The following is a 26,012-nucleotide window of genomic DNA, read 5'->3' as shown; positions in this document are numbered from 1 at the left end:
AAAAAAAACTACAGCTCGTTCACGTCAAAGAGCTAGCTACCATCGTTCACTTCAAAAAGCCATTTTGTCCGCTGCTCCTCACCAATGGGTTCAATGCAGATAGCAATTTTTTCTGTGCACTGTACATCTGACAAATAAAGTAGCATATAATCAGAGGCTTTTTGCAACATATAACAACTGTTATATAGGCTGTTCAAAACCATGCATATTAAATAATGTCATTATTTAACATAATGGTGATGTGCCAACCAGGCACTTGCGTGCGAACCTCTCCCACAGGCCTGGCGTGCCTCTTTTCCGGGCGAGGTACGGCATCTCGTAGTGGTCTTCTACATAAGGGTCTTCTAAAATATTTTTGCTCAAGTGAAATATTGTATATATTTGAAATAATGACATACACAGTACACAATGGATATCAGAGAAGCCAAACAATACACCTGTAAATAGTATATTTTAATGATTTATATTACCATAGTAACACAGGTCTATAATACTTCAAGAATATTTGAAGGCAGAGTGAGAACGATGTGACTGGAACAATAGATGCGCTCAAAACCTGTTTGACCACCTGAATGGGAGTTCTTGGCTAATAAGGATAATGTTTTGTCTTTTTATTAAAAGCTATCTGACACCAACGGAGATCTCGCTGGAAGTTCCATGAGAAAGAGTCCATTGTGTGACAGTAAGAAAACAAATCAGGACATAGCTCAAGAGAGTTTACACTGTTGTTGCATAGGAACTACGGTATAGACTGTCGTACAGTAGAACACTGTTTTAAGGGAAAACAATGAAATAAAATGACGCACCTCTTGTATGTGTCCTTCTTTTATCATGACATTTTGGGCATTATTCACTACTCAGTTAGTGTAATTCCCTTAAGTCCGTTCGTTTGTCCAAAGAACGAGAAACAAGAGGCAAAAAAATCTTGGGGTAAATCATTTCCAAATATAATGTTTAGCAAGAAAGATTTAACAACACCGTCCTTTAACTCTTCCACAGTATTTCATGTTCAATCAGAGAAATACAAACATAATTGTATTGAAACAATATTTGTTAAATGTATCTTAAGTTCTCGACTTAACATGCTTTCTCTAATGACTTCATTAGGCACACTGAGGTAAAGCAATCCTATAAAACAACCTGATGATGTGGAGTTGCTTGCCAGTTTATTGTGTGTGTTGTGCTCCTTATTTTGCTTGTTGAACCTGTGAAATGGATGTTATTATAGGTTGCATCAGAGTAGCTGCAGTCGCTCTTTTCTTAATTCCTGAGGGAGGAGCAGTTCACATGCAAAGTACACAATGCAAAAACACAAGTCTGTTTCTGCAAAGGAGAGAACCACTTAATTGATGTTGGGTGGAGAGACATGACCAACAATGGAGAGAAGACTCATGATTTGGATATATTTATTTGGCTATTTTTGTGCTTCTACTCAAGGTAACTTCATTTTCATGTTTCTGATTGTTTGTTGTTGCTTGCTTTAAATGTTTCTGGATTAGACATAGTATTTGCAAAGTAGTAAAGTGACTTTTAAAGTAAAGTGCATTTTTGGGGCAACTATTTGATACTTAAAACCAAAGATGGGAGATATTGTACAATATACCATTCTGTACTTGTTTATTTACAGCATAATGAAATGACATCCTGAATTTTCCACATAATTCCATTTATATATGCACACGTAAGTAGACTACTGAAAAGAATGTATTATATAGATAGAAAGTCAGGGCCGCGCGGTGGCCTAGTGGTTAGCATGTTGGCCGCACAGTCAGGAGATCGGGAAGATCTAGGTTCGAATCTCTGTGTGTGGAGCTTGCATGTTCTCCCCGTGTGTGCGTGGGTTTTCTCCATTCCAAAAACATGCATGTTAGGTTAATTGGTGACTCTAAATTGTCCATAAGTATGAATGTGAGAGTGAATGGTCGTTTGTCTGTATTTGCCCTGAAATTGGCTGGCGGTGTACCCCACCTGTCGCCCGAGGCCGGCTGGGATGGGCTCCAGCATACCTACAGTAGTGAGGATAAGCGGCATAGAAGATTCATGGATATACATTCATGGAAAAAAATGAGACCACCCTTGTTTCTTCACAACTAAAGGTACCTTTGTTTGGATGAATATAACAATAACAAAAATAGCTCATAAGAGTTGAATTTTTGGCAGTACAATCCTATAGCTATCCATGTAAGAACTTCAGTGATTATGATCAAGAAAACCATAGAAGTTGTTAGATATCAGCTCTTAAATTAAACTCTTATGAACTATATTTGGTATCATCATTATATTTGTCCAAATAAATGTACCTTTAGTTGTATCAGGCATTAAAATGGATCAATAAACTGAAGAAACAAGGGTGATCTAATCATTTTTTCCCTGGCTGTATATAGAAGCAATGCAGTTTATTTTTGTTATTATTTGTATTGTAGTAGAGCAGTATATACATGACAAACAAATGTTTTCAATTTTTAGACTACACTACACTATGGCAGCAGTGTCCAATGCATGAGGTCATTTTGAGGTCATTTTGAGGTCGTTTTTTAATTTTGTAAAAAAACTTTGTAGTTAAAGACAAAGCTTAATTTTATTATTAGTTTATTAGTTTTTATTAGTTAATTATTATTAGCATTAACATTTCAGCTCCTTCTCTTTATATTTGCTCTATTTTCCCCATTTTTTACTGGGGGTTTTTTTGTTAATTTTTTCCAACATATCTGCAAATGCATTTCTGTGTGGAGTTTGCATGTTCTCCCCGTGTGCGCGTGGGTTTTCTCTGGGCACTCCGGCTTCCTCCCACATTCCCAAAAACATGCAGGTGAGGTTAATTGGCGACTCTAAATTGTCCATAGGTATGAATGTGAGTGTGAATGATTGTTTGTCTATATGTGCCCTGCGATTGGCTGGCGACCAGTCCAGGGTGTACCCCGCCTGTCGCCCGAGGTCAGCTGGGATAGGCTCCAGCATGCCCCTGCGACCCTAATGAGGATGAAGCGGTATAGAAAATGGATGGATATCTGCAAATGGTCCCCTGCTGTATGGCATCATTATGCAGAATTTATCCATCCATCCATTTTCTATGCCCCATTAGGGTCACGGGGGTATGCTGGAGCCTATCCCAGCTGACTTCGGGAAACTGTTGTACCCGCAGAAAACCCACGCACGGGGATTTTGATTTGGAAATATTTGGAACATTTAAAAAAAAATTTAAAATTGTAAAGAAGAGCAAAGACCGAAGTTCATCCAAATTATACCCTTTGTCACATATACCACAAAACTGAGATCAGTTTTTTCTCTTGAAATATATAAAACGCCTTAGAATATCTACATATGTGCTTTACAAAATGTCAGTGACTGCTGTATCCTTTCTTTTTTCAGCATGTAGCCCTCACTGACACTCCTGCAGTATAATAATACTGCATTAAAAACTGTAAAAAAACAACAAAAAGCTGGGATAGGCTCCAGCATACCCGTGACCCTAGTGAGGATAAGAGACATAGAAGATGGATGGATGGGACTTTAAAAGGTCAAACATAATCCTTTCCGGGATGATGGTCAACCCGAGACTGGTTCAAATTTAGAAACAATTTGCTGTAGGAAACAATGGAAATTGTCACCATTAATTTTAATGACTTGTGAAGGACACGGACACGAAACGTGATGATGAATATGCAGGGGTACAATCACAAGACAAAGTAGACAAACTTGCTTCGGGACCTTCTGTGGATGTATTGGAACCGTCACAGCAATACGGAATGTGGATGGTGGTGAAAACAAGGATGTGGAGTTGAGTATTTGTGAGACTGAGTACTTCCTGCAAGTGCCGCACTATTGTTTTTATAATGCAACCTTGACCCAAAAGTTGATCATCCGTGCAGAAGGCATCAATGAGTGAGTTTAATAGGCTAGCTGATATTTGAGATGACGCAACGTGATTCTTTAAGAGAGTGTTTTTTACTTTTAACTTTTTATTGTGTTACGGTCAATTTATTTTTAACAGCTTGGTGACTATTTACCACAATTTAATGTTACTGAAACACATTGCTAGAATAGTGAAGGACACCGTATACAGCTGGCTCAAGGTTACTTTTTTTCAACCCAATAACATGAGTACACCACCACCGGGTTAACCACCGGGTTAGCATTTGTTACCAAGAGTGGTTTAAAAGAAAAGATATGTATATATTCTTCACAATTGCAAATAAATTAGTAAAAACTGCCGCAAATTGTCATTTAGCTCAAATAAAATAACTGGTCACTCACCACCTACTGTAGGTATTCACATATTTTTCCGTAGCGTATCCACATACTCTCAGAGAGGTGATCAACAACTTACATTCATGTTGTTGTTGTTGCCATACACTGCAATACATTCAATGATGGAAAACGTTAGGACCTAAACTTTGTCAAATTGCTGTCATTAGCTGACATCAAACAAATAAATAGAGCGTGTGTTATGTCCAGCATCGCTTACGTACTCAAGGCATGAAAAGGGCGTGATATAATGGTTGGAATACATTCAAACGCAAGCTTTGAAGGTTTCATGATGGCTACAGTTTGACCTTGTAATTAGTTATAGTTGCACAATTCCTATGGTGGAAACTGTTTGCAAATCGGAACAAATCAAAGTTGACCAGCATTGCAGATGACAGACCGAATGCTTTCAACCATGGAGGTATATCGAAGAACAATAGTTTAAAAACTATGGTGTGAATAACCTGATCATTGGGGGGGGCTCTCTATGCATGAAAATGCGATTACATACAATAGTACAGTACATACAATCTGATAACTCAAGGTCAAACGACCATTTTTGCAGATTCAACTCAGACCATGACTCCAGGAACCAGTACTGTGGGAAAAGAAAAGGATGGTGACAAACCACTCATATCTCTGAATCCAACTAACGCTGCAGGAAGTAGCAATGCTCTCAACATCAGAACCTTCAAAACTACAACCAAGGCATCTACAACCACATCAAGAACTTTCACAGAGACAACAGGAAAGGCATCAACGACCAAAAAGACAACAAACATTTCCACAACACCGAAAAATATGACAATAAACACAACCATGTCCGATACAACTATAAATACAACAACTATAAAGAGGACAACCACACCTGTGACTAGAGCAACCCAAAACACAACAGACAAAACCATTGCCACAACTAATACAAGACCAACCACCATTCTTCCAACGACAAATGCAACCATGACTACCATAACCATTTCCACAACACCTGAAACAAGGACACCCACATCTTTGACAACTACAACCAAAAATACAACAAACACAACCATACCACCAACCAACACAACACCCAGCACCATACTTCCAATGATGAATACAACCATGACTACCACAACTGGAAATATAACCATTTCCACAACACCTGAAACAAGGACAACCACATCTTTGACCACTACAACCCAAAACACAACAAACACAACCATTCCCACAACCAATACAAGACCAATCACCATTCTTCCAACGAAGAATACAACCATGACTACCACAACCCAAAATATAACCATGTCCACTACATCTGAGACAAGGACAACCACACCTTTGACTACAACCCAAAATACAACAAACACAACCATACCCACAACCGGCACAACAACAAGCACCACGTTTCCAATGACGAATACAACCATGACTACCACAACCCAAAATATAACCATTTCCACAACACCTGAAACAAGGACAACCACATCTTTGACCAGTACAACCCAAAACACAACGAACACAACCATACCCCCAACCGGTGCAACAACAAGCACCATGGTTTCAACGACGAATACAACCATGACTACCACAACCCAAAATATAACCATTTCCACAACACCTGAAACAAGGTCAACCACATCTTTCACCACTACAACCCAAAACACAACAAACATAACCATACCCACAACCAACACAACACCAGGCACCACACTTCCAATGATGAATACAACCATGAATACCACAACCCAAAATATAACCATTTCTACAACACCAGAAACAAGGACAACCACATCTTTGACCAGTACAACCCAAAACACAACGAACACAACCATACCCCCAACCGGTGCAACAACAAGCACCATGGTTTCAACGACGAATACAACCATGACTACCACACCCCAAAATATAACCATTTCCACAACACCTGAAACAAGGTCAACCACATCTTTCACCACAACAACCCAAAACACAACAAACATAACCATACCCACAACCAACACACCACCAGGCACCACATTTCCAATGATGAATACAACCATGACGACCACAACCCAAAATATAACCATTTCCACAACACCAGAAACAAGGAAAACCACATCTTTGACCAGTACAACCCAAAACACAACAAACACAACCATACCCCCAACCGGTGCAACAACAAGCACCATGGTTTCAACGACAAATACAACCATGACTACCACAACCCAAAATATAACCATTTCCACAACACCTGAAACAAGGACAACCACACATTTGACCACTACAACCCAAAACACAACAAACACAACCATACCCACAACCAGCACAACAACAAACACCATGCTTCCAACAACTAATATAACCACAACAACTACAACCCAAAATATAACCATGTCCACTACGACTGAGACAAGCACAACCACACCTTTGACTACAACCCAAAATACAACAAACACAACCATACCCACAACCAGCACAACAACAAGTACCACACTTCCAATGACAAATACAACCATGACTACCACAAGCCAAAATATAACAATTTCCACAACACCTGAAACAAGGACAACCACGTCTTCGACCAGTACAACCCAAAATACAACAAACACAACCATACCCTCAACCAGCACAACAACAAGCACCACACTTCCAATGACAAATACAACCATGACTACCACAACCCAAAATATAACAATTTCCACAACACCTGAAACAAGGACAACCACGTCTTCGACCAGTACAACCCAAAACACAACAAACACAACCATACCCTCAACCAGCACAACAAGCTCCACACTTCCAACGACAAATACAACCATGACTACCACAAGCCAAAATATAACCATTTCCACAACACCTGAAATAAGAACATCCTTGACCACTACAACTCAAAACATAACAAACACAACCATAACCACAACCAACAGAACACCAACCACTGCGCTTCCAATAACAAATATAACCATTACGACAACCCAAAATATAACCATTTCCACAACACCTGAAACAAGGACGTCTTTGACCACTACAACCCAAAATACAACAAACACAACCATTCCCACAACCAATTCAACACCAACCACCATGCTTCCAATGACGAACACGACCATGACGACCACAACCCAAAATATAACCATTTCTACAACACCTGAAAGAAGGACAACCACATCTTTGACAACTACAACCGAAAACACAACAAACACAACTATACCCACAACCAACACAACACCAAGCACCACACCTCCAACAACGAATACAACCATGACTACCACAACCCGAAATATAACTATTTCCACAACACCTGAAACAAGGACAACCACATCTTTGACCACTACAACTCAAAATACAACAAACACAACCATACCCACTACAACCAACACAACACCAAGCACAATGCTTCCAATGGCAAATACAACTATAACAACCACAACCCAAAATATAACCATCTCCATTACACCTGACACAAGCACAACCACACCTATGACTACAACCCAAAACACAACAAACACAACCATACCCTCAACCAACACAACACCAAGCACCACACTTCCAATGACGAATACAACCATGACTACCACAACCCAAAATATAACCATTTCCACAACACCTGAAATAAGGACAACCACGTCTTCGACCAGTACAACCCAAAACACAACAAACACAACCATACCCACCACCAGCACAACAAGCACCATGGTTTCAACGACGAATACAACCATGACTACCACAACCCAAAATATAACCATTTCCACAACACCTGAAACAAGGACAACCACACCTTTGACCACTACAACCCAAAACACAACAAACACAACCATACCCACAACCAGCACAACAACAAGCACCACACTTCCAACGACAAATACAACCATGACTACCACAACCCAAAATATAACAATTTCCACAACACCTGAAACAAGGACAACCACGTCTTCGACCAGTACAACCCAAAACACAACAAACACAACCATACCCACCACCAGCACAACAACAAGCACCATGCTTCCGACAATGAATACAACCATGACTACCACAACCCAAAATATAACCATGTTCACTACACCTGATACAAGGACAACCACGTCTTTGACCACTACAACCCAAAACACAACAAACACAACCATACCCGCCACCAGCACAACAAGAAGCACCATGCATCCAAAGACGAATACAATCATAACAACCACAACCCAAAATATAACCATGTTCACTACACCTGAGACAAGGACAACCACACCTTTGACCACTGCAACCCAAAACACAACAAACACAACCATACCCACAACCAGCACAACAACAAGCACCACACTTCCAACGACAAATACAACCATGACTACCACAACCCAAAATATAACCATTTCCACAACACCTGAGACAAGGACAACCACGTCTTTGACCAGTACAACCCAAAACACAACAAATACAACCATACCCACCACCAGCACAACAACAAGCACCACACTTCCAACGACGAATACAACCATAAGAACCACAACGCAAAATATAACCATTTCCACAACACCTGAAACAAGGACAACCACGTCTTCGACCAGTACAACCCAAAACACAACAAACACAACCATACCCACCACCAGCACAACAAGCACCATGGTTTCAACGACGAATACAACCATGACTACCACAACCCAAAATATAACCATTTCCACAACACCTGAAACAAGGACAACCATATCGTTGACCACTACACCCCAAAACACAACAAACACAACCATACCCACAACCAGTACAACAACAAGCACCATGCTTTCAACAACGAATACAAATATGACGACCATAACCCAAAATATAACCATTTCCACAACACCTGAAACAAGGACAACCACATCTTTGACCACTACAACCCAACACACAACAAACACTGCTATACCCACAGCCAGCACAACAACAAACACCATGCTTCCAACGGCGAATACAACCATAACAACAATGACAACTGTAACTATGACAACCCCACTCCAAAACACAACAAGCACAACATTACCAACAACAATAACAAATACCACACTTGCAACAACCACAAACACATCTGTGACCACTGTAGCCCAAAACACAACAACAGCCACTGCTTCTACACTCCCAAACTCTCCAACAACCACCTTGACAAGCCCCATGAAACCCCAAGGTACGTGACTCTTTGATTTAATTTCTTTGACTGGTATAATTAGCTACTGTATATATTCCCATACTTAGTGTGTATATACTCTGAATCAAAATTTTAAGACCAGTTGAAAAATTGCAAGAATTTACATTTTGCATGGTTGGATCTAAAAGGAGGCTCTCAGTAGAGCTTCAAAATGCAAAAAGAAGAAATGGAAGTGAGACACAATATTTTTTGAGTGAGCAATTTAATGCAAACAACCATTAAACAGAAATAGGCTGTTCATCAGCTGATCAAAAAGTCAAGACCATTGCTAAAAAAAAAAAAAAAAACCCTGAAACCCCCTAAAATAGAAATAAACGTTCCAAGGAATTTCAAAAAGGGCTTAATGAGTAGCTGGGCCATTCTTGTTAATCCCCTCATAACTGGTTTGGGCATGTGTGATGCCAGTGTTACCAGGAGGCTAGTGGGAATGTTGCTCAAGGTGGTAAAGATGGCTTCACGGAGGACATGCACTGTCTGGAACTAATGTCCATTTTTGTAAACATCCCCTGCTATCCATCCGCACAAACATTCTCAATTTGGATTTAGATTAGAAGAATACGCAGGATAGTCCAAAAAAGCGATGTTATTCCTCTGGAAGAAGTTCCTTGTCAGGCAGGCATTTTGAACTGCAGCGTTGTCCTTTTGAAAAACCTGTCCTGTCATTACCACACAGACAAAGGCCTGCAGTCATGAGGAATGCCCCCTGCACCATTTCCACATAGACAGCTACCGTTTGACACCATTGCACAACCTAAAGTATTGTTCGGCATTTTTCCACTGAAGGAAAAAGCCCCCTGTACTACACCATTTGGAAAACATCTCATGTGGGATCTCCTTGTCATGCCCGTAACAATGGAAGCCATACATTTTTTCGCATCGGAGAATAAAACTTTCTTCCAGCTTTCAATGTCCCATGTTTGGCGCACTTGCGCAAATTCCAAACGGGCATTGAAGGAGACGAAGCCTCCGAAGATGTTTTTGTTCTTAAAGCCCTTCTCTCGCAATTGCCATGTGATGGTTATTGCACTGCACTTGGCACCAGTAACAACCTTCATTTGGGCCGAGGATCGTCCCATGTCTTCACGGACAGCCAATTGGAATCTCCAGCTCAGGGCCGGTGAAAGCATCTTGGGTGTACCGCTTGACTTTTTTGTTGGATTACACTCAGGCTCTTTTAAGAAATTTAAAATGACTGTCTTACTGGGTCCAACCTCAGCAGTAATGGCACGCTGCGAGAGGCCTTGCTTATGCAGCTCAACAATGCGACCACATTCTAAGAGAGAAAGCTTTTTTGCCTTTGCCATCAAGAGCTCATGAATGTGAGAATACCTCACAAAAAAAAGGCATTGAATCCACATTTTTGCCCAGATTTTGGCTTTTTAAGGCTGTGGTCTTAAACCTTTCATCAGCTGACAAACAGTCTATTTCAATTTAATGGTTGTTTGCAATAAATTGCTTGGTTTTTTTTGTTGTTCTAACTTCCATTTCTTCTTTTTGCATTTTGAAGCTCTACTAACTCTGTTAAAGATCCAACAGTGCAAAATGGAAATTTTTGCAATTTGCATCTGGTCTTAGAATTTTAATGAGGAGTGTACTGTATATACAGTATGTGCATCAAATGGTGAAATGAAAAATACACTTTATGTAAACTGTGTCATTCAAATTGGGTTTTTTTTCTTAGTTTGTTTTCACTTAGTTTTTCTTAGTTTGTTTTGTCCTTTACGCTCAACAGGCCCCGTATCACTGGCTCATTTCAAGATGACGTTAAGTGTGCGTGACGACGTGAGCAACGCCACCATCATGGAACTTGTTGAATCGGTAGGTGAAACTTAATTGCTGCTCTTTATGCAGCATACAAATCATACAAGTACCATGGAAATGAAAAAAAAATAGCTTTTGTAATGTATACATTCTTTTCATTTAGTTTTTCAGAGAACAGCTTCTGAGAGGAACAGCATACACCATCAATGTCACAAAAATTAAACGGACTGCCCCCTAAAAGCTGTGGTACTTCTGCTAGATTGTCTACCGTCTGTCATGGTTGGACACTGCAATGGAGGCGCTAGCATTCAGAAGTACCCGCCCTCTTCCTGCTCAGAGCATGCAAGCCACACCCCACGTGACCCCACATCACCCGAAAGGTGATGTGAGCATCTCTGAGCCTGTGTGTACGTGTCTATGCGCACACACGCCTGGGCAGAAGCCATGAGTGAGAGACCGCCATTCACACCACGCCCCCTTCTCGGCTCAAAAACAAATCTCGTATTGTTTAACACATACAGTAGTTGTGAAGAACATGGACATTTTTACATCTGTTCTCTGAAACCACTAGTTGTAGCATATGCTGGCCACTGACGGTGTTCTTATTTTTGTGAGGTGAAAATAATGTCATTTGGAGCCATGGAGCACCTTTAATTACCTTTAGCACCTTTTAATTCATTCTTCACACACATGAATGTGTGGTACCATGGATCCTGAATGATTGGTTTTTACAATTAATTAGCTCTCTGGTGATTCAGAGATAATCATTTTTGTATTTTAATTCTTATTTATCGTTTAATAAAAAAATCCCTTTGACAATCACGATTTAGAGTGTCAATTTATGGATGTTTGAATGGATGTAGTACTAAGATGTAGTAGTACCAAGATGATTGTCTTTTTTTAATGGATCCACTGAAATACAAACACCAATTGTGAATAATAGGTATTAGTATAGATAACGGAAAAAATAATGCATGCACTTTTTGGTATGGGTATTTATCCATTTGATGGATAATATATATCCAACATATATACAACATGTATGTATGTAATGTATCTAACAATATATATATAAATTGTTTATTTTAGTGCGACTATAGATTCTAAAATTATAGATTGTGAAATTATGACAATTAGATCTTGAGTATACATTTAAATTGATTTTAAAATTCATGACTTTATTAACTTGCTTGTTTTAGATCAGTCAGAGTCAACTGGCGGCTAGGGATGCGTATAGTTAATAGTAGTTAGTATTAATATTAATAGTTACTTTTAATTTAGTGCCACTGAAATTAGACAAAAATGAGGTATAGTTATCATGTCAGCTGTCGTGACGGTGTTACTCTTGATTTTCACCCGCACAGACAAAACATTTGGCTAAAATGTTCAGGCCAAAAGTCTCAGAGGTTTGGTTGTAACTTAATTTTGCGAAATGAAAACACAGCTCTTGCATGACATGACTCTTGCAGTCTTGTGCCTTTTTTTTTTTTTTAAACCTGCCCTGTTATGCAGCTTAGTCATGCACTGCAGGTAGACTGTATGTTTATTTTGCCAGGACAAATTTGCTGTACAACAGGTGAGTCTGGTATAATGCTCCTGCTTGGTTTGTATTGCAGTTTTATTTTTAAAGCCAGGGTGCAATATTTGCTTTGGTATTATTCGTTTTATTTTATTTTTCATGGCCTGACCTGGCCGCACGTGGCTGTGTTAAACACAGGAAGTGAACAACTGTCAGTAATTGCTGAATAAATGGAGAAGGGGTACAATTAAATAAGCTCCGCTTCTTCCTACTCCTTTCAGACATGTTGAATTGTGCAATTGTAAACATGTGATGTACTGCAATTGTTTTGCATGCTTGAAATGAAGCTGGTTGGGTACTGGCGGTGAGGCCAGTACAATTTCATTAAAAACAAAAAAAAAAATTGTTGACATGGGTGAGTCATGGCAGTCGAAATATTCCGATTTTATGTTGACTTGTCGTCAAAGCTCACCTCTGGTCACGTGACGGCGACGGGGTGGCGGTGGCTCAGTGACGTTGTTTTCATGTCTGCTGTTTACACGAAAACAAGTCGGCGTTTTCAGATTTTCCCACTCTGGAAGCCGTTTTCAAAAAATACTGTTTCAGGTCCACCCAGAACGCCGTTTCCGTGTGGATGGAGAGACTGAAACGATAAAATACGTTGGTGTTTCGACCTGAAAATGTTTCCACGTGGATAGCCCCTTAGAATCCATCTTAAAATCCTTTTATTTGTTTTATCTTAAAATAAGTTATTAAATCAATTAACATCTATAGACTTTATTAGTCAACAGAAAATGAACACTTCTTTCAGAAAAAAAGCATGCATTTAAAACATTTCGATAAATGACAGGTTTTTTTTCCCCAATTTGGTCATCTTGTTGACTGAAATCAATCATCTATTAGAGTAGATTACAGTACTTTGCAAACTTGCAGTATGCAAACAACACAAAAATCATCAGAGAGCAGAATTACATCTCTTGATTGAGTCTAAGGACTTTTGCATCATTCCTCTCTCCACTATTCCAAACATGACGGGTGAACACAGCACGCCCCTTTAGAGAGGTATTCTGTAAGCTCGGCAGAGTATTACAATGTATCCTGGGATAGTTAGCCAATTTCACCTCCATTGCATCTAAAACAGGAAACAATGAATTTTAACGACCCATCCATCCATTTTCTTAACCATTCATGGCAAGATGTGGAACAACTGGAACAGTAATCCATTCCCAAATTATGATGTTTCAGGTCCTTTTATTAACATCCATGCATCCAGGGGCAGGAGCCTATAACACATACATAACATAACATATAATCATTCACAAAGGGACAAAATACAATTTGAAATATACTTTAATTGCATTTTCAATCAATGTGAAGATGCATTTTATGATCAAAAACGTTCAGGGCTGTCAAATGATTAAAATATTTAAATCAGATTAATCAGTTTTCAAATAATCATGATTAATCACCATTTGCAGCTATGTCAGAAATATGACGGTTTTTATTGTATTTTATTAACAGAAAATAAATAAATGACAAGACAGGGTTATTTGTATTTGTACAGTATGTAGTAACAGCTCCAAATGAACAGAAAATTTTAATCAGGCTAAAAGATACCACACGTCTGAAAATCTATTTGCCTAACATTATAGTCTCTTTAAAGGGATAGTTTGGATTTTTTGACATGAAGTTGTATGACATCCCCATCAGCAGTGTATTACACCAACAGTGATTTACCTCCCCCAATTGATCCCGTGAGTCCAGTTCTGGTTGGATAGCCATGATGAGGAAGGTAGTCCAGCTTAGTTGCTGGGGCCATTTAAGTATAGAGTTTGGCTTCTCAAAGAGTAATACATTTGCATCACAAAACAGACGTCACAAGACGCTTGCCGTTATATTTTTCTCCTGTCGCCCGTGCATTCATGTGTTTGTGATGAAGATGCTTGTATCTTCTTCCGCTGTGGAACATATACATAAACAAGTTGGCCGCGGCGCTCCACGGTGCTCTCTTCCTCCACCATCGCCTTTTGTTACCCTTTTTGTGTCATTACAGACTGTGGAAACCTCGCTTCAGCATCTGGGGTCCAGACTCACTCCATCTTGATGTGTTCAGTTCAGTATAAAGTTACAGAAGAGCATCAGACTCTCAGTGACACTGTGGGGACGCTACACTGTACGCCATCATAACAGCGAGGCGTGGCTTGCCATGATGCACGTGGCTTAATTACGCTAAATATTTTAACGTAATTAATTAAATAAATTAGTTCACCCCGTTACCGTGTTATTTTTGACAGTCCCAGTTTTAATTAATGTTTCCTTGCTCATACTTGTTTTACTTTTTTGGATATTCTTGAGTCGAGTTTTAACTGAGTTGTTCGAATAAATAAACTCACTTTGTCTGTGTTTTCATCAATACGTGGGTGGTTCTGTCTGTCTCCATCCTGGCTTTTCTCTGTTCTTGCCTCCAGACATAATTCTTCCCTGAAAGGTGTCAGACAGACGACAGCACTCAAAGCCCAAGCCAGTTCAGTGATATGATCTGTTCATTTGGTTGTGTGGTTTTCTTTTGTTATAAATCATACCTGTCAACCACAGCTGTCTCACTTGCCACCTGGTAAGACAGGAAATATATCGGAATTTATTGTTCATTAAGCGGAAATGCATGCGAGACAAGAACACGCGTCTGTCTCTTTTCTGTGCGTTCTAGATAGCTGCCTCGTGCTAGTAGTTTTTCACTAAGAATGGACGAAATGGGTTTTCACCTATTTCGCCTATAAAGCCTTCTAAAAAAAATCTTTAAAAACCGCCAACAATGCCCCATTTACATGTCGTGATCTGCATATGAACCGAGCCACAGCGACATTTATGTTGCAGGAGCTAACACAGAGGAACTCATTTGATGGTGTAGTGACATAGCTTGATAGATTGTGTATCTAGCTGTGATATCAAGCACTATGCGCTCCATGTATCAGAATCAATATCATGGGGACTTAGTCGACAGTTGTTGATTTAGGATAGGTGGAAAAAAGTTTCTGCCACTGCAGGGTTTGTTAGCGGTAACAATTGTTCGTCAGACACACAAATCTTTTCCATCGATGATGGTAAGTAACACTCTGTGCTACTCAGTGCAGCAGAAACACTCGAGAGTTATGCCGGTTCTTTTAACAAAAAGAATTGTTATTTACGTTTCGCACGGGTTCGAATCTCCATCTGCTTATTTTGTCGTCCTTCCTCACTCAGTTTCAAACACATTCTTACATTTAGAATAAATGAATTGGAGGCCAACTAGTTAGCTCGGTATATTGCTGTGATAAAAGCTGCGGCCGTGTCTTGTGTGAATCCAGAGATCCCATAGCCTGCGTGTAAGTGTTGTGCAATGTGATGGAAAAAAAGCCAGCAGTAGTGTTGGAGTGTACGTCTATGGATAGCAGATTCATGTCAGACTGGCATGAATATACCAATCAACAAACGCCATAGTGAGTACGATAGGCTGATGCCGATCTCTTTTTTAATGCCATGCACAATCAAGCCACATTACAGTACATTCGAGATACTACATCAAGGAACTTTCCCAATGCTAATGGTGAGTTATTATGTCTTATTATTGCCCAGCATGTCTACTATATTAGGTAATACGAGTATAAAGGTGACTATAGGGGTGTTATTTCATGTTTAATAATGTTAAAAAACATTTTTAGAAGGTCATAATCAGGTTTTCTATGCTCCAACTACAGAAATATTCAATTTATTAACACTGAATCCTATTTCTCACAAATTCACTTATAGCGGTTGGTTCTGTAACCGGTTAACCGCGCTAAACAAGGGACGATTGTAGTCAGGAATAGTGATAGCAAAGCAGAACGTGATCTCAATGCTGTTGTGTGTTGACGGAAGTAGCGTGAGTTGCAGTGGGCTCTGTGAAATCAATGCGCCCAGGAAGGAAAATCCGGTAATGCTGACAAAATTACCAAAATATGGCACAATACTGTAAGTATTACGTTATCATGAACGTGCCTGTTACTGTATGGTCACAGCATGTATATGAAACGATAAAACATTGTTGGAATTTTTGTTTTGTTTTTTAAGAGGGCTTTATAGGCAGAAGAGGTGAATCCCACTTACCTGCAGTATTAGCTGCCTCGTGTTTTTCAATATTTAGAATGCACAGAAAAGGGAAAGACGTGTGGTCATATATGTTATTTTGTTCAATTCAAAAGACATTTGTGGCAATGAGAACAAAAAAAACTTTCAAGTTGGGTTATTTTTAAATAAGGAATACATTTCTGTGAACACCTAATGTAACATACTGTATGTATCATCACAGACCTCATACCAGGGGTCACCAACGTTTTTCCTTGTGAGAGCTACTTTTACAAAATGAAAATGGCCAAGAGCAACTCATTTTTGTAGCATTTATTTTCAGAGCTTATTTTAAACCCAAACAAAGCGAATATACTTGTTTTACGAGAACATTAACAAAATGCTGGTGTCCACAACGCACATGTTGTATTTCAGAATGCATTTCTTTCTACTGTTCTTTCATTATTAACTGAAAACCTGAATGAAAAGCAGGCTTGTGGGCACCTCATGCGGTCGTGGGGGGCACAACGTTGGTGACCCCTGCCTTATACCATTAGCAGTCTTTTAACTTGATCTGTGGTATATCCCTCAATTTTCCTGTAAGAACAAATGGGTCTGGGTTCGTACGGGTCAAGTGAGAAATGAATGGCCATGCATTTACCTGCGAGTGGTCATGGTGGCTGAGTATATACAGAGCACCGTTTCCTGAGATCCTGAGCACCTGCACTCCGGTCCATCCTTCTGCAGGCGTGCGTGGTACAAACAGAACCCGACATCCCTGTATGCACTGCACAGCAAAATTTAACCACAAAAACAAAAGTTGCAAGTTGACAAATTCCAAATAAACGTTTGGGAAAAACAGTTACGTCAAACTCATTCACACCTGTAAATATGTGAAAGAAAACTTTTGTCCAGTCTGTTTCGCAACTCGCTCTCTGAAAAGTGCCACCAGCCGACTCTCCAGCTGATTGGGTGACCACTCACAGTCTATGGTGATTCGAGCAATCATTCCCATGGCGGAAAGAAGCTCTCGCTCTTTACCTTGTGGTGCTATATTGCTGTGGAGACAGGAAGTAACACTGGCTTAGATTAATGCAATGTACTGTAGAGCCCTGTAGATCCCGACACACACACACACACACATCTTCCAAACTCTCCTGCTAGCTTGACGCTGATATTCTCATCTGATTTCGGATCAACATTTGCAATAAAATTGACTGTTGTAATGATTAGATTCAGCACCAGAATCTTCCCCTTCTCTCTTTAATTGCCATTGTTCACTCTTGACAAAATCCAGGTTTACGCTCTAAATATGCTTCACACACTTATTAAACACATTTAATAAAACTCACCACTGATGAATGATAATTTCCCATACTGCAGGTTTTGAGGCTGGATTGACTGTCGAAGGTAGTACTTAGGTAGCCAAACAAACGTATGCGTTTCTCAGAGCACACAACTATGGTGCGTTCAAGGACCCCTTAACATAGTAGGAAATCTCAACACTTGAGGAAAAAAAACAATCAATTAAGCATAAAGGAATAACCATGTAAAAATTGTGGGCTTTCTAACAGTGCCACATGTATGCTGTATATTTAACCTGTATGATCATGTATTTGTAAATTATTACTGACTTAGAATGAATGAGATGTGTTTTCTCTGGAAAACATGCCCTATTTTAGGAAGAAAAATAAAATAAATAATACTTTTTTGACCAAAAATTTGAGAATTTACGTGGCCGTGAATGCTGAATCATGAATGTATGTACAGTATGTAGGGCAGGGGTCACTAACATGGTGCCCGCGGGCACCAGGTAGCCCCCACGACCACATGAGGTGCTTTGTTTGGGTTTAAAATAAGATCTGAAAATAAATGTTACAAAAATGAGTAGCTCTTGGCCATTTTCATTTTGTAAAAGTAGCTCTCACAAGGAAAAACGTTGGTGACCCCTGATGTAGGGTATGTATCGGCTACTAAACTGTGAAGAAAATTGTCGACATTCTCATACTTTTCCTACAGTTCCTTCTGTGTCTGGAATGGTCTCAGACACATGCTAAGCAAATTTCACACAGTCCTGTGGCGTGAACTCTATCATTGATTAGTCGTGGAGACAATTTGTTCAAAGTAAAAACATCGGCATGACTTTTGAGCAGCGTTATCTTTGTAATACCATCATCTTGACATCAAATCGTTTTTGTTCTTCGGCAAAGAGAAAAATAGATAAGATGACTGAAGCTGACCTCTGATACATTGGCCACCTTGTGTCAGCTGTTTTCAGTGCGAATAGGTAGAAGTCAAGAAATCCTATCCTTATAAGACTCAAGACAATGACTTGGGAATACAAGAACAAATAAATCTACAACAATAAATAGATAGTAATTTAGTCCCTTGTTTATTGCGGTTAATAGATTCTGGACCAGACCGTGATAAGTGAAGGATTCCTTATTTATAAATGAAATATTTTCGTAGTTAGAGCATAGAAAACCTGTTTATGACCTTCTAAATACTGTTTTTTAAACATTATTAGAGCCCTCTAGATATGACATAACACCCCTAAAGTCACCTTTCCACTCATAATACCCAATTTGGTAGACCTAATAAGAGTAACTAAGCCATTTAAGAGCTCATGCATATTACTATAAATGTGTTCCCTAGGGCAGGGGTCCCCAACCACCAGGCTGCGGCCCGGAACCTTTCTGTGTGTGGGGCTAAACCGGGCCGTTGAAAACTTCCAGAAGCAATGATTTAAATTAAAAAAAAAAAAAGGGACACACTGCCTGGCACCAACATATCAAACAACGATGTGATAATCTTTTCTCTGGAATACAAAGTCCAGGCTCGTTCCAATGGTGAGTCTGTATTCATTTTGTGCCTTTAATTCAATGTTGTTCTAAGCTACTTTGATTTTGTTAAGTGCAGTCAGATATGATGAAACGCACAGGGCGTCCCTCACTACATCACGGTTCGAATGTCAGTCCCTCACTGTATCACAGTTTTCGAAGATTAATTCATTAAAAATAACCACTGTTTTCTCTGTGACTTTGGACTATTATTAGTCAAAAAATACTGACAAACAAGTTATATGTAGTATTCTGGCCACTAGGCGTCAGGAATGTTACATGACAGTAGATTAGATTAGATTACCTTTACACAGCATGTAGTCAACCATGGCATGTCCTACACAAAATAGTTGTCCTCCCAGTTCTCCTCCCATTCCGTGTGGAAGTGGTAAGGTTTTGGCTTATTTCCTCGTCATTCTTCCCGACTCTTTGAAAGACTTTTTTGAAACACTTTAGAATAAGTAAATTGGAGAGGCTAAGTAGTTAGCTCGGTGGCTTGCTATGCTATCGGCGGCCGTCTCTGGTGTCCCTGCAGTGATACTGTAGCCTGTGCATTACAGTTGAGCAATGTGTTGTAAGCAAATAATAATAGGAGTGTAAAGGTGACTATCCATCCGTCCAGCCATCCACCTTCTACCGCTTATCCAAGGTCGGGTCATGGGGACAGAAGCCTAAGCAGGGAAGCCGAGACTTCCCTCTCCCCGTTGTCTATCATTGAAACCTCATTGCATTGTTGTTTCCCAGTAGATTAGGATCATTCCATCCATTCATCCGGATCATCACATATCCTGTTCAGTGCGGCAGGGAAGCTGGAGCCAATCCCAGCTAACAAAATTAATCCTCAGTGTTTTTGTGGACTTGAGCTTTGTCGGTTTCTGACCAAGACCAAGGTGTTACGATTAATATAAGTGAATGATTAAATTACTCCCACCTGATGATTTCATCATTGTAGTGACCTCTTGATAAACAGAGCACATCCTTGACCACGAGCCCAGTCTTCTGTGGAGTCAAACTCTTCCATCTGACTCGGCTTTCTTTATTTAAAGAGGGTGTGTGAGACGACTGTAAGAGAGTTCAACATTGATTTCATGATAAAAGGACTACACTAAATTCCATTTGGACTATGTAAACAAAGAAAACAATCAACACATGATGAATCAATCTGACAGCACAAAGCGGTTAAATTCACAGTAAAACAATCTGTAAAAACATTTGGAATGCATCTCCTGTATTCAACTACTGTATTTTCTGACAGTGAAAAGAGATTAGCATTGACTGACTGGTTCAGTGATTGAATAGGTCACATTGTGCTCCTTTGTGGTCAGATTGCTGCAACAAAGATGATCAGTGACCAGTATGTGCGGCGTTAATGCAATAGTGAAAAACGGAAGGAGAATTACCGGAGTCATGCTCTCAACTAACTTTCCCTCAGAGCTTTTGGGGGAAGAAAACACCTGAGACAGGGAATAAACACAAATACAGTCATGGAAAAAATGATTAGACCACCCTTGTTTCTTCAGTTTCTTGTTCATTTTCATGCCTGGTACAAAAGGTACCTTTGTCTGGGCGAATATAACAATGACAACAAAAATAGCTCATAAGAGTTACATTTTTTGGTAGTACAATGCTATAGCTATCCATGTAAGAACTTAAGTGATTTTGGTTATTATGAAGAAAACCATGGAAGTTGCTAGATATCATCTCTTAAATTAAACTCTTATGAGCTATATTTATCATCATCATTATATTTGTCCAAACAAATGTACCTTTAGTTGTATCAGGCATTAAAATGGATCAATAAACTGAAGAAACAAGGGGGTCTAATCATTTTTTCCGTGACTGTAGGTTAAAACACAACCATTTCACAATTTCTGTTGTCATTCTGGAATGTTGGGTGTATATTCAGGAGAAAAATTTATAAAATTCCTGATAGGATCTCACCTCCATTTCTATCTCGATGTCCTCCATGAATGTGGAGGGTGGGAGGCAGCTTCCGGTTCTCTCCCTGGCAGGAGACGCTGTGTTGGGCTTGGGTTTGGCCTGTTGCCGCCTGTCTTGCTGGATCTGAACCTCTGGCTGTGGGTTTTCCTCACAACTATAAACCAGAGGATGTTCCAAGTTTTTCTGAATTAAAAAAAAAGATATAATCATCATCATAATTAGTAGTGATAGTCGTCCTGTTGCTACTAGTTTAATAGACTAATGCACATAAATGATACCTTACTTTTGCCACTACAGTATAGGCAGTGCCATTGATGTGTTTGGATAGAATATCAATTAGTTAAACGACAAGGTTCCATGTTGCAAGAGCATGACTTCCTGCAATATCTCAAAACTACTATATGTCACATAGCTTGTTAGAATGACAAAAAGTATGAAATTATGCAACAGCTGAGAATAACCCTAAAACCACTCCAGTGTGGTGTGGTATGATGTCAGACATGTTTAACAAATTACATTGAGGGACATCACCTAATTGCGCTTGTGCAATTCAACACATCTGTAAAGGAGTAGAAGCATGTTACAATAATTCATGTGTTTATATTTCGTCATTAAAAAGTTGTTGGTGTCACCCGGAAGAATAAAAGAACAGAGAATGTGTCGCGATGGATTGGTAGTGTATGCGGTGGTGAAGGAAAGGAAAGAATGAAGGGAAAAGGGTGAATAATAAAAAATAAAATCAAATTTAGAAAATATTATTATAGTTTGTGCAATAATGCAGGAAAAAAGAATAAAAGGTGTTTAAAAATTTTAACATGGTTACATACATGGTTACATAACTGTAAAGAAATACAAAAACGTTGGAGTTAATAAATCAGTAGAAAACCAATAAGTTAAAGTAAGAAGAGACATTAAAAATAATGAATAAATAAGTAAACACTGGAGTGAAAATGTGCCAGTAAAATGAGAAAATGAGAACAGTACTTTGTTGGTGAAGATGTGCTACGCTGTTAAATATTCCAATCATTATTATTCTTAGTCTGATATCTGTTCAAACATTCAATATTTCAACTTTTTCTCTTTTCAATATGGCCTTCATCCTCATGTTTAATGTTTTGTATGGAATATTTGTATGCGGGGGGAGAGTTTTTGAAGACAATGTGGGTATTGAGTCAGGCCGTGACAATCCCAACATAGGGTCTAGTGCAGGGGTCACCAACGTGGTGCCCGCGGGCACCAGGTAGCCCCCCACGACCACGAGGTGCCCGCAAGCCTGCTTTTCATTCAGGTTTTCAGTTAAAAATGAAAGAACAGTAGAAAGAAATGCATTCTGAAATACAACATGTGCGTTGTGGACACCAGCATTTTGTTAATGTTCTGGTAAAACAAGCATATTCGCTTTGTTTGGGTTTAAAATAAGATCTGAAAATAAATGTTACAAAAATGAGTAGCTCTTGGCCATTTTCATTTTGTAAAAGTAGCTCTAACAAGGAAAAACGTTGGTGACCCCTGGTCTAGTGCTTGTCGGTTACCTGTATGTCTTCATCAAGTAAAGGTGTGCACATACCTGATAAAAGCAGTGTTCTTCCTCCATCTCTTGAGTTGATATCACCACAGTGGATTCATTTGACGAAAACAATTCCATCTCAATGTTTTCCTTGATGGCCATCAAGGCCGCCTTACTTTCATTGGACTTCATCCTATTTGCATTGATTGAAGCGTTTTATCTAGAGTAGTTGCTCTCTTCCTCATCAGACCAAAATTACATTTTTAACCTTGCCTTTGCTTAATCGCAGTTTGTGTTCTGTTCTTAGTACTAATGATTTGTTCCCAGATTCATCTGATTTCTGTCTGTTTTGTTTTCAATCGATCCACACCTTTACCTTCCAAAGTGTGGCCAGCTCATCTATGCCCAGCTGAGAGTCATCACAGTTTTCAGCTGGTTGGCTCAGATTGGTGTTGCTGCACGGTGATTGGCTATGGCGACAGGGAGTACAACCTCATTGATGGGGGAGGTTCATTGGAAAGGCGGTCTCAATTCACACACTTCCATACTTACACATGTTTCATGTGCGGTCACACTGAGAAGTTACTTGCAAAATGTAGTGCGGCGTCCGTACTGCGCTCAAAACAACCCTTTCCCTTGGAGTGATCTATCCATTTGGGTTAGCGCAACACTGTCAACACTTGCGCACTAAGGAATCAAGTACGCAGTCTACACAGTATACAGAGCCAGCTGGGCCATTAGGCAATATACTGTAGTAGCCCCTCACCACTTTTCACCAAATTTTGCAGCTTCGCTCTAATCACAGTTTTTCCAAAATTAATTAATACATTATACTGCTTGGTGGTTGAATACGGCCTATTATTGGTCAAAAAATATGTTTATTTAAGCAAATTAACCATTTACAAGCATAGAAATTGCTAAATTAACTCAAATGCAAATATAAAGCATTCAGAAGATGCATTCAAATTGTGGTATGTAGTATTCTACACTGGTCACTAGGTGTCAGTAATGTTACTGTAATATTTAGTGAGACGTCACCAGAACAGACTTCTATTGCAGGTTTTAACTATCTCACAACAGGCACAATAACAATAATAGTAATCATAATAATAACTTTGGCTACTGTCGCGGCCGTAACCCAGCTACAGTAAAGCTAACCCTCAACTTTGAACCTGACGTCACTTCCTGTCCACTACCCACTCATTTCCCCAACAACACACAAGCATGAATTTGATTTATGTACTAAATGGCTTATTTTCTGTTCTTATCTCTAGTCTATTGAGTAATATGAGCGCATAGGTGACTATAGGGGTGTTGTTTCATGTGTAGAGGGCTCTAATAATGTTTAAAACCATATTTATAAGGTTTTCTCTAAAATTCTCTAAAAATTAAACTATCCATCCATCCATTTTCTATGCCGCTTGTCATCACTTGGCGAGAGGTGGGGTACCCCCTGGAATGGTCGCCAGCCAGTCGCAGGGCACTAAATACGAAAATATTCCATTTAGAAATAAGGAATTCTACTTCGTGGTAATTCGCCTTTTATGGTTGGCTCTGGAATCGATTAACCATGACAAACGAGGAATTACTGTACAGGCAAATGCTTAGGGCACCACAGACTCACTGAAATATGATACTTCAGATACCAGCTCTTCATACTCTAAAATTGATTCTCAAATCAAAATATCAATACTTTTGATGCTTCAGTCATTTGATGTAATGTTTGTCTGAAACATTTGTTGAAATGTATTTAATGGTTTTATTATTTTACTTATTTTCTTTTTTTATTGTTTGAAATACCATCCACCCATCCATTTTCTTTCTATTTTTGCCATTGGTCTTGGACAGTAACGCCTACGAATGGCGGGGATCTACTGCAGTGGTCCACAGCCTTTTTGGACCCACGGCCCGACTCGTGTTCCCACAAATCTAAGCGGACCGGGTTGGTGGCGATGGGGGTTGTACAGCAATGTAATTTATCTCATTTAGTATGTGTTGTGTAAAGCTAACATCAAATTAAAAGCACAAAGTGAATACAGACCCACCATCCACCACGATATGCTTGGAGTTCGTTTTTCAGAGAGAAGATTATAGCCGCCGCTGCTGCTTATGTGTGTGGTAACAGGTAGTGTGCTAGCATGAATTAACTTGAAGCTGTGCACACAATAAATATACACATTAGTATTATTATTACACTCAATAACGTCATCAAACTTTACCTTTATGAATTCCCACAGAGTATCAGCATTTGGGAGCAAATATGAAGTGAAACCCCCCCCCAAAAAATACAGTATAGTTGACAATCTGTGCAGGGTGGGTGAAGGCTAGCGCACTCAAAATGGTGCGTTCAAGGACTGTCAAACAAAGTGTTAACACTCGCAACAAACAACATAAACATGCAAAAACTTCAAACTATATTATTTTATTAATAAAATAATGGCCCATATTTTCAAAATTGATATGCATTTACTTAAAATTGTATTTAGTTATTTACAAAAGTATTTTTTTGTGTGTGTGTATTTTTTTTTTTTTTATCATTGCCCCTAAAAGGTTTCCTCGGCCCAGTTCGGCCCTGGCCCGGTGGTTGGGGACCCCTGATCTACTGTACAGCTACTGTTAACAAAAATGTTGCAGTATCGCCAGTAGTATCAGACATAGACAAAGTAGCATTGGGCCATCCCTAATTAAATGCTTAATTAAATGCTACTCCTCATTCCTCAGGTGAAACTGTGATGACACAACTAGTCAATCAACGATAAGTAATGAATGCTATGTTGAAGTGACTGTCTCCTTACACTCCCTAATGACTTTATGTACTCGATAGTCAAAACAGAGCGAGCAGCTTTATTCCACTCTTCTTATATAAAAAAAATAACCAAATTCCTGCTGATTATAGTTTACAGTTAATGTTCATACTATAAATCAGGGACAGATCTGTCGTATGTTTAAATATTTAATACTTTAAAGTTACAGATGATAGAAAATCAATTGTCTTGT

The 26,012-nt window shown here is 39.3% G+C and overlaps 2 protein-coding genes across 6 annotated transcripts; one reads left to right on the top strand and one right to left on the bottom strand.

Moving 5' to 3' along the window:
* Window positions 1-1,189: 1,189 nt before the first annotated feature.
* LOC129189363 (mucin-2-like) lies at window positions 1,190-11,981 on the top strand. 2 transcript variants are annotated; one of them, XM_054790988.1, is made up of 4 exons: window positions 1,190-1,437; window positions 4,811-9,346; window positions 11,100-11,185; window positions 11,292-11,981. In XM_054790988.1, exons 1-4 carry the CDS (start codon window positions 1,377-1,379, stop codon window positions 11,364-11,366), a joined length of 4,758 nt encoding a protein of 1,585 aa, XP_054646963.1. In that variant the 5' UTR covers window positions 1,190-1,376; the 3' UTR covers window positions 11,367-11,981. The 2 variants fall into 2 exon arrangements, with proteins under 2 accessions (XP_054646963.1, XP_054646962.1); XM_054790987.1 differs by having other exon boundaries at window positions 1,360-1,437; window positions 4,790-9,346.
* A 1,532-nt stretch (window positions 11,982-13,513) lies between these two features.
* Window positions 13,514-26,011, bottom strand: LOC129189248 (uncharacterized). 4 transcript variants are annotated; one of them, XM_054790753.1, is made up of 12 exons: window positions 25,235-26,011; window positions 23,568-23,661; window positions 23,392-23,485; window positions 23,076-23,208; window positions 21,509-21,691; window positions 20,968-21,021; window positions 20,499-20,629; window positions 17,611-17,785; window positions 17,389-17,514; window positions 15,230-15,258; window positions 15,041-15,128; window positions 13,514-13,930 (listed from the first exon to the last, which is right to left on the bottom strand). In XM_054790753.1, the coding sequence occupies exons 3-12, from the start codon at window positions 23,412-23,414 to the stop codon at window positions 13,889-13,891; spliced, it is 984 nt and encodes a 327-aa protein (XP_054646728.1). In that variant the 5' UTR covers window positions 23,415-23,485; window positions 23,568-23,661; window positions 25,235-26,011; the 3' UTR covers window positions 13,514-13,888. The 4 variants fall into 4 exon arrangements, with proteins under 4 accessions (XP_054646728.1, XP_054646727.1, XP_054646726.1 ...); XM_054790752.1 differs by having other exon boundaries at window positions 23,392-23,661; XM_054790751.1 differs by lacking the exon at window positions 25,235-26,011 and having other exon boundaries at window positions 23,392-23,820.
* Between the last annotated feature and the right edge of the window lies 1 nt (window position 26,012).

This window comes from Dunckerocampus dactyliophorus, chromosome 10 (assembly GCF_027744805.1).
Source record: "Dunckerocampus dactyliophorus isolate RoL2022-P2 chromosome 10, RoL_Ddac_1.1, whole genome shotgun sequence".
NCBI classification, from domain to species: domain Eukaryota; kingdom Metazoa; phylum Chordata; class Actinopteri; order Syngnathiformes; family Syngnathidae; genus Dunckerocampus; species Dunckerocampus dactyliophorus.
The sequence above is the reverse complement of the archived record's forward strand: the minus strand, read 5'-3'. Positions and strand labels throughout refer to the sequence as shown.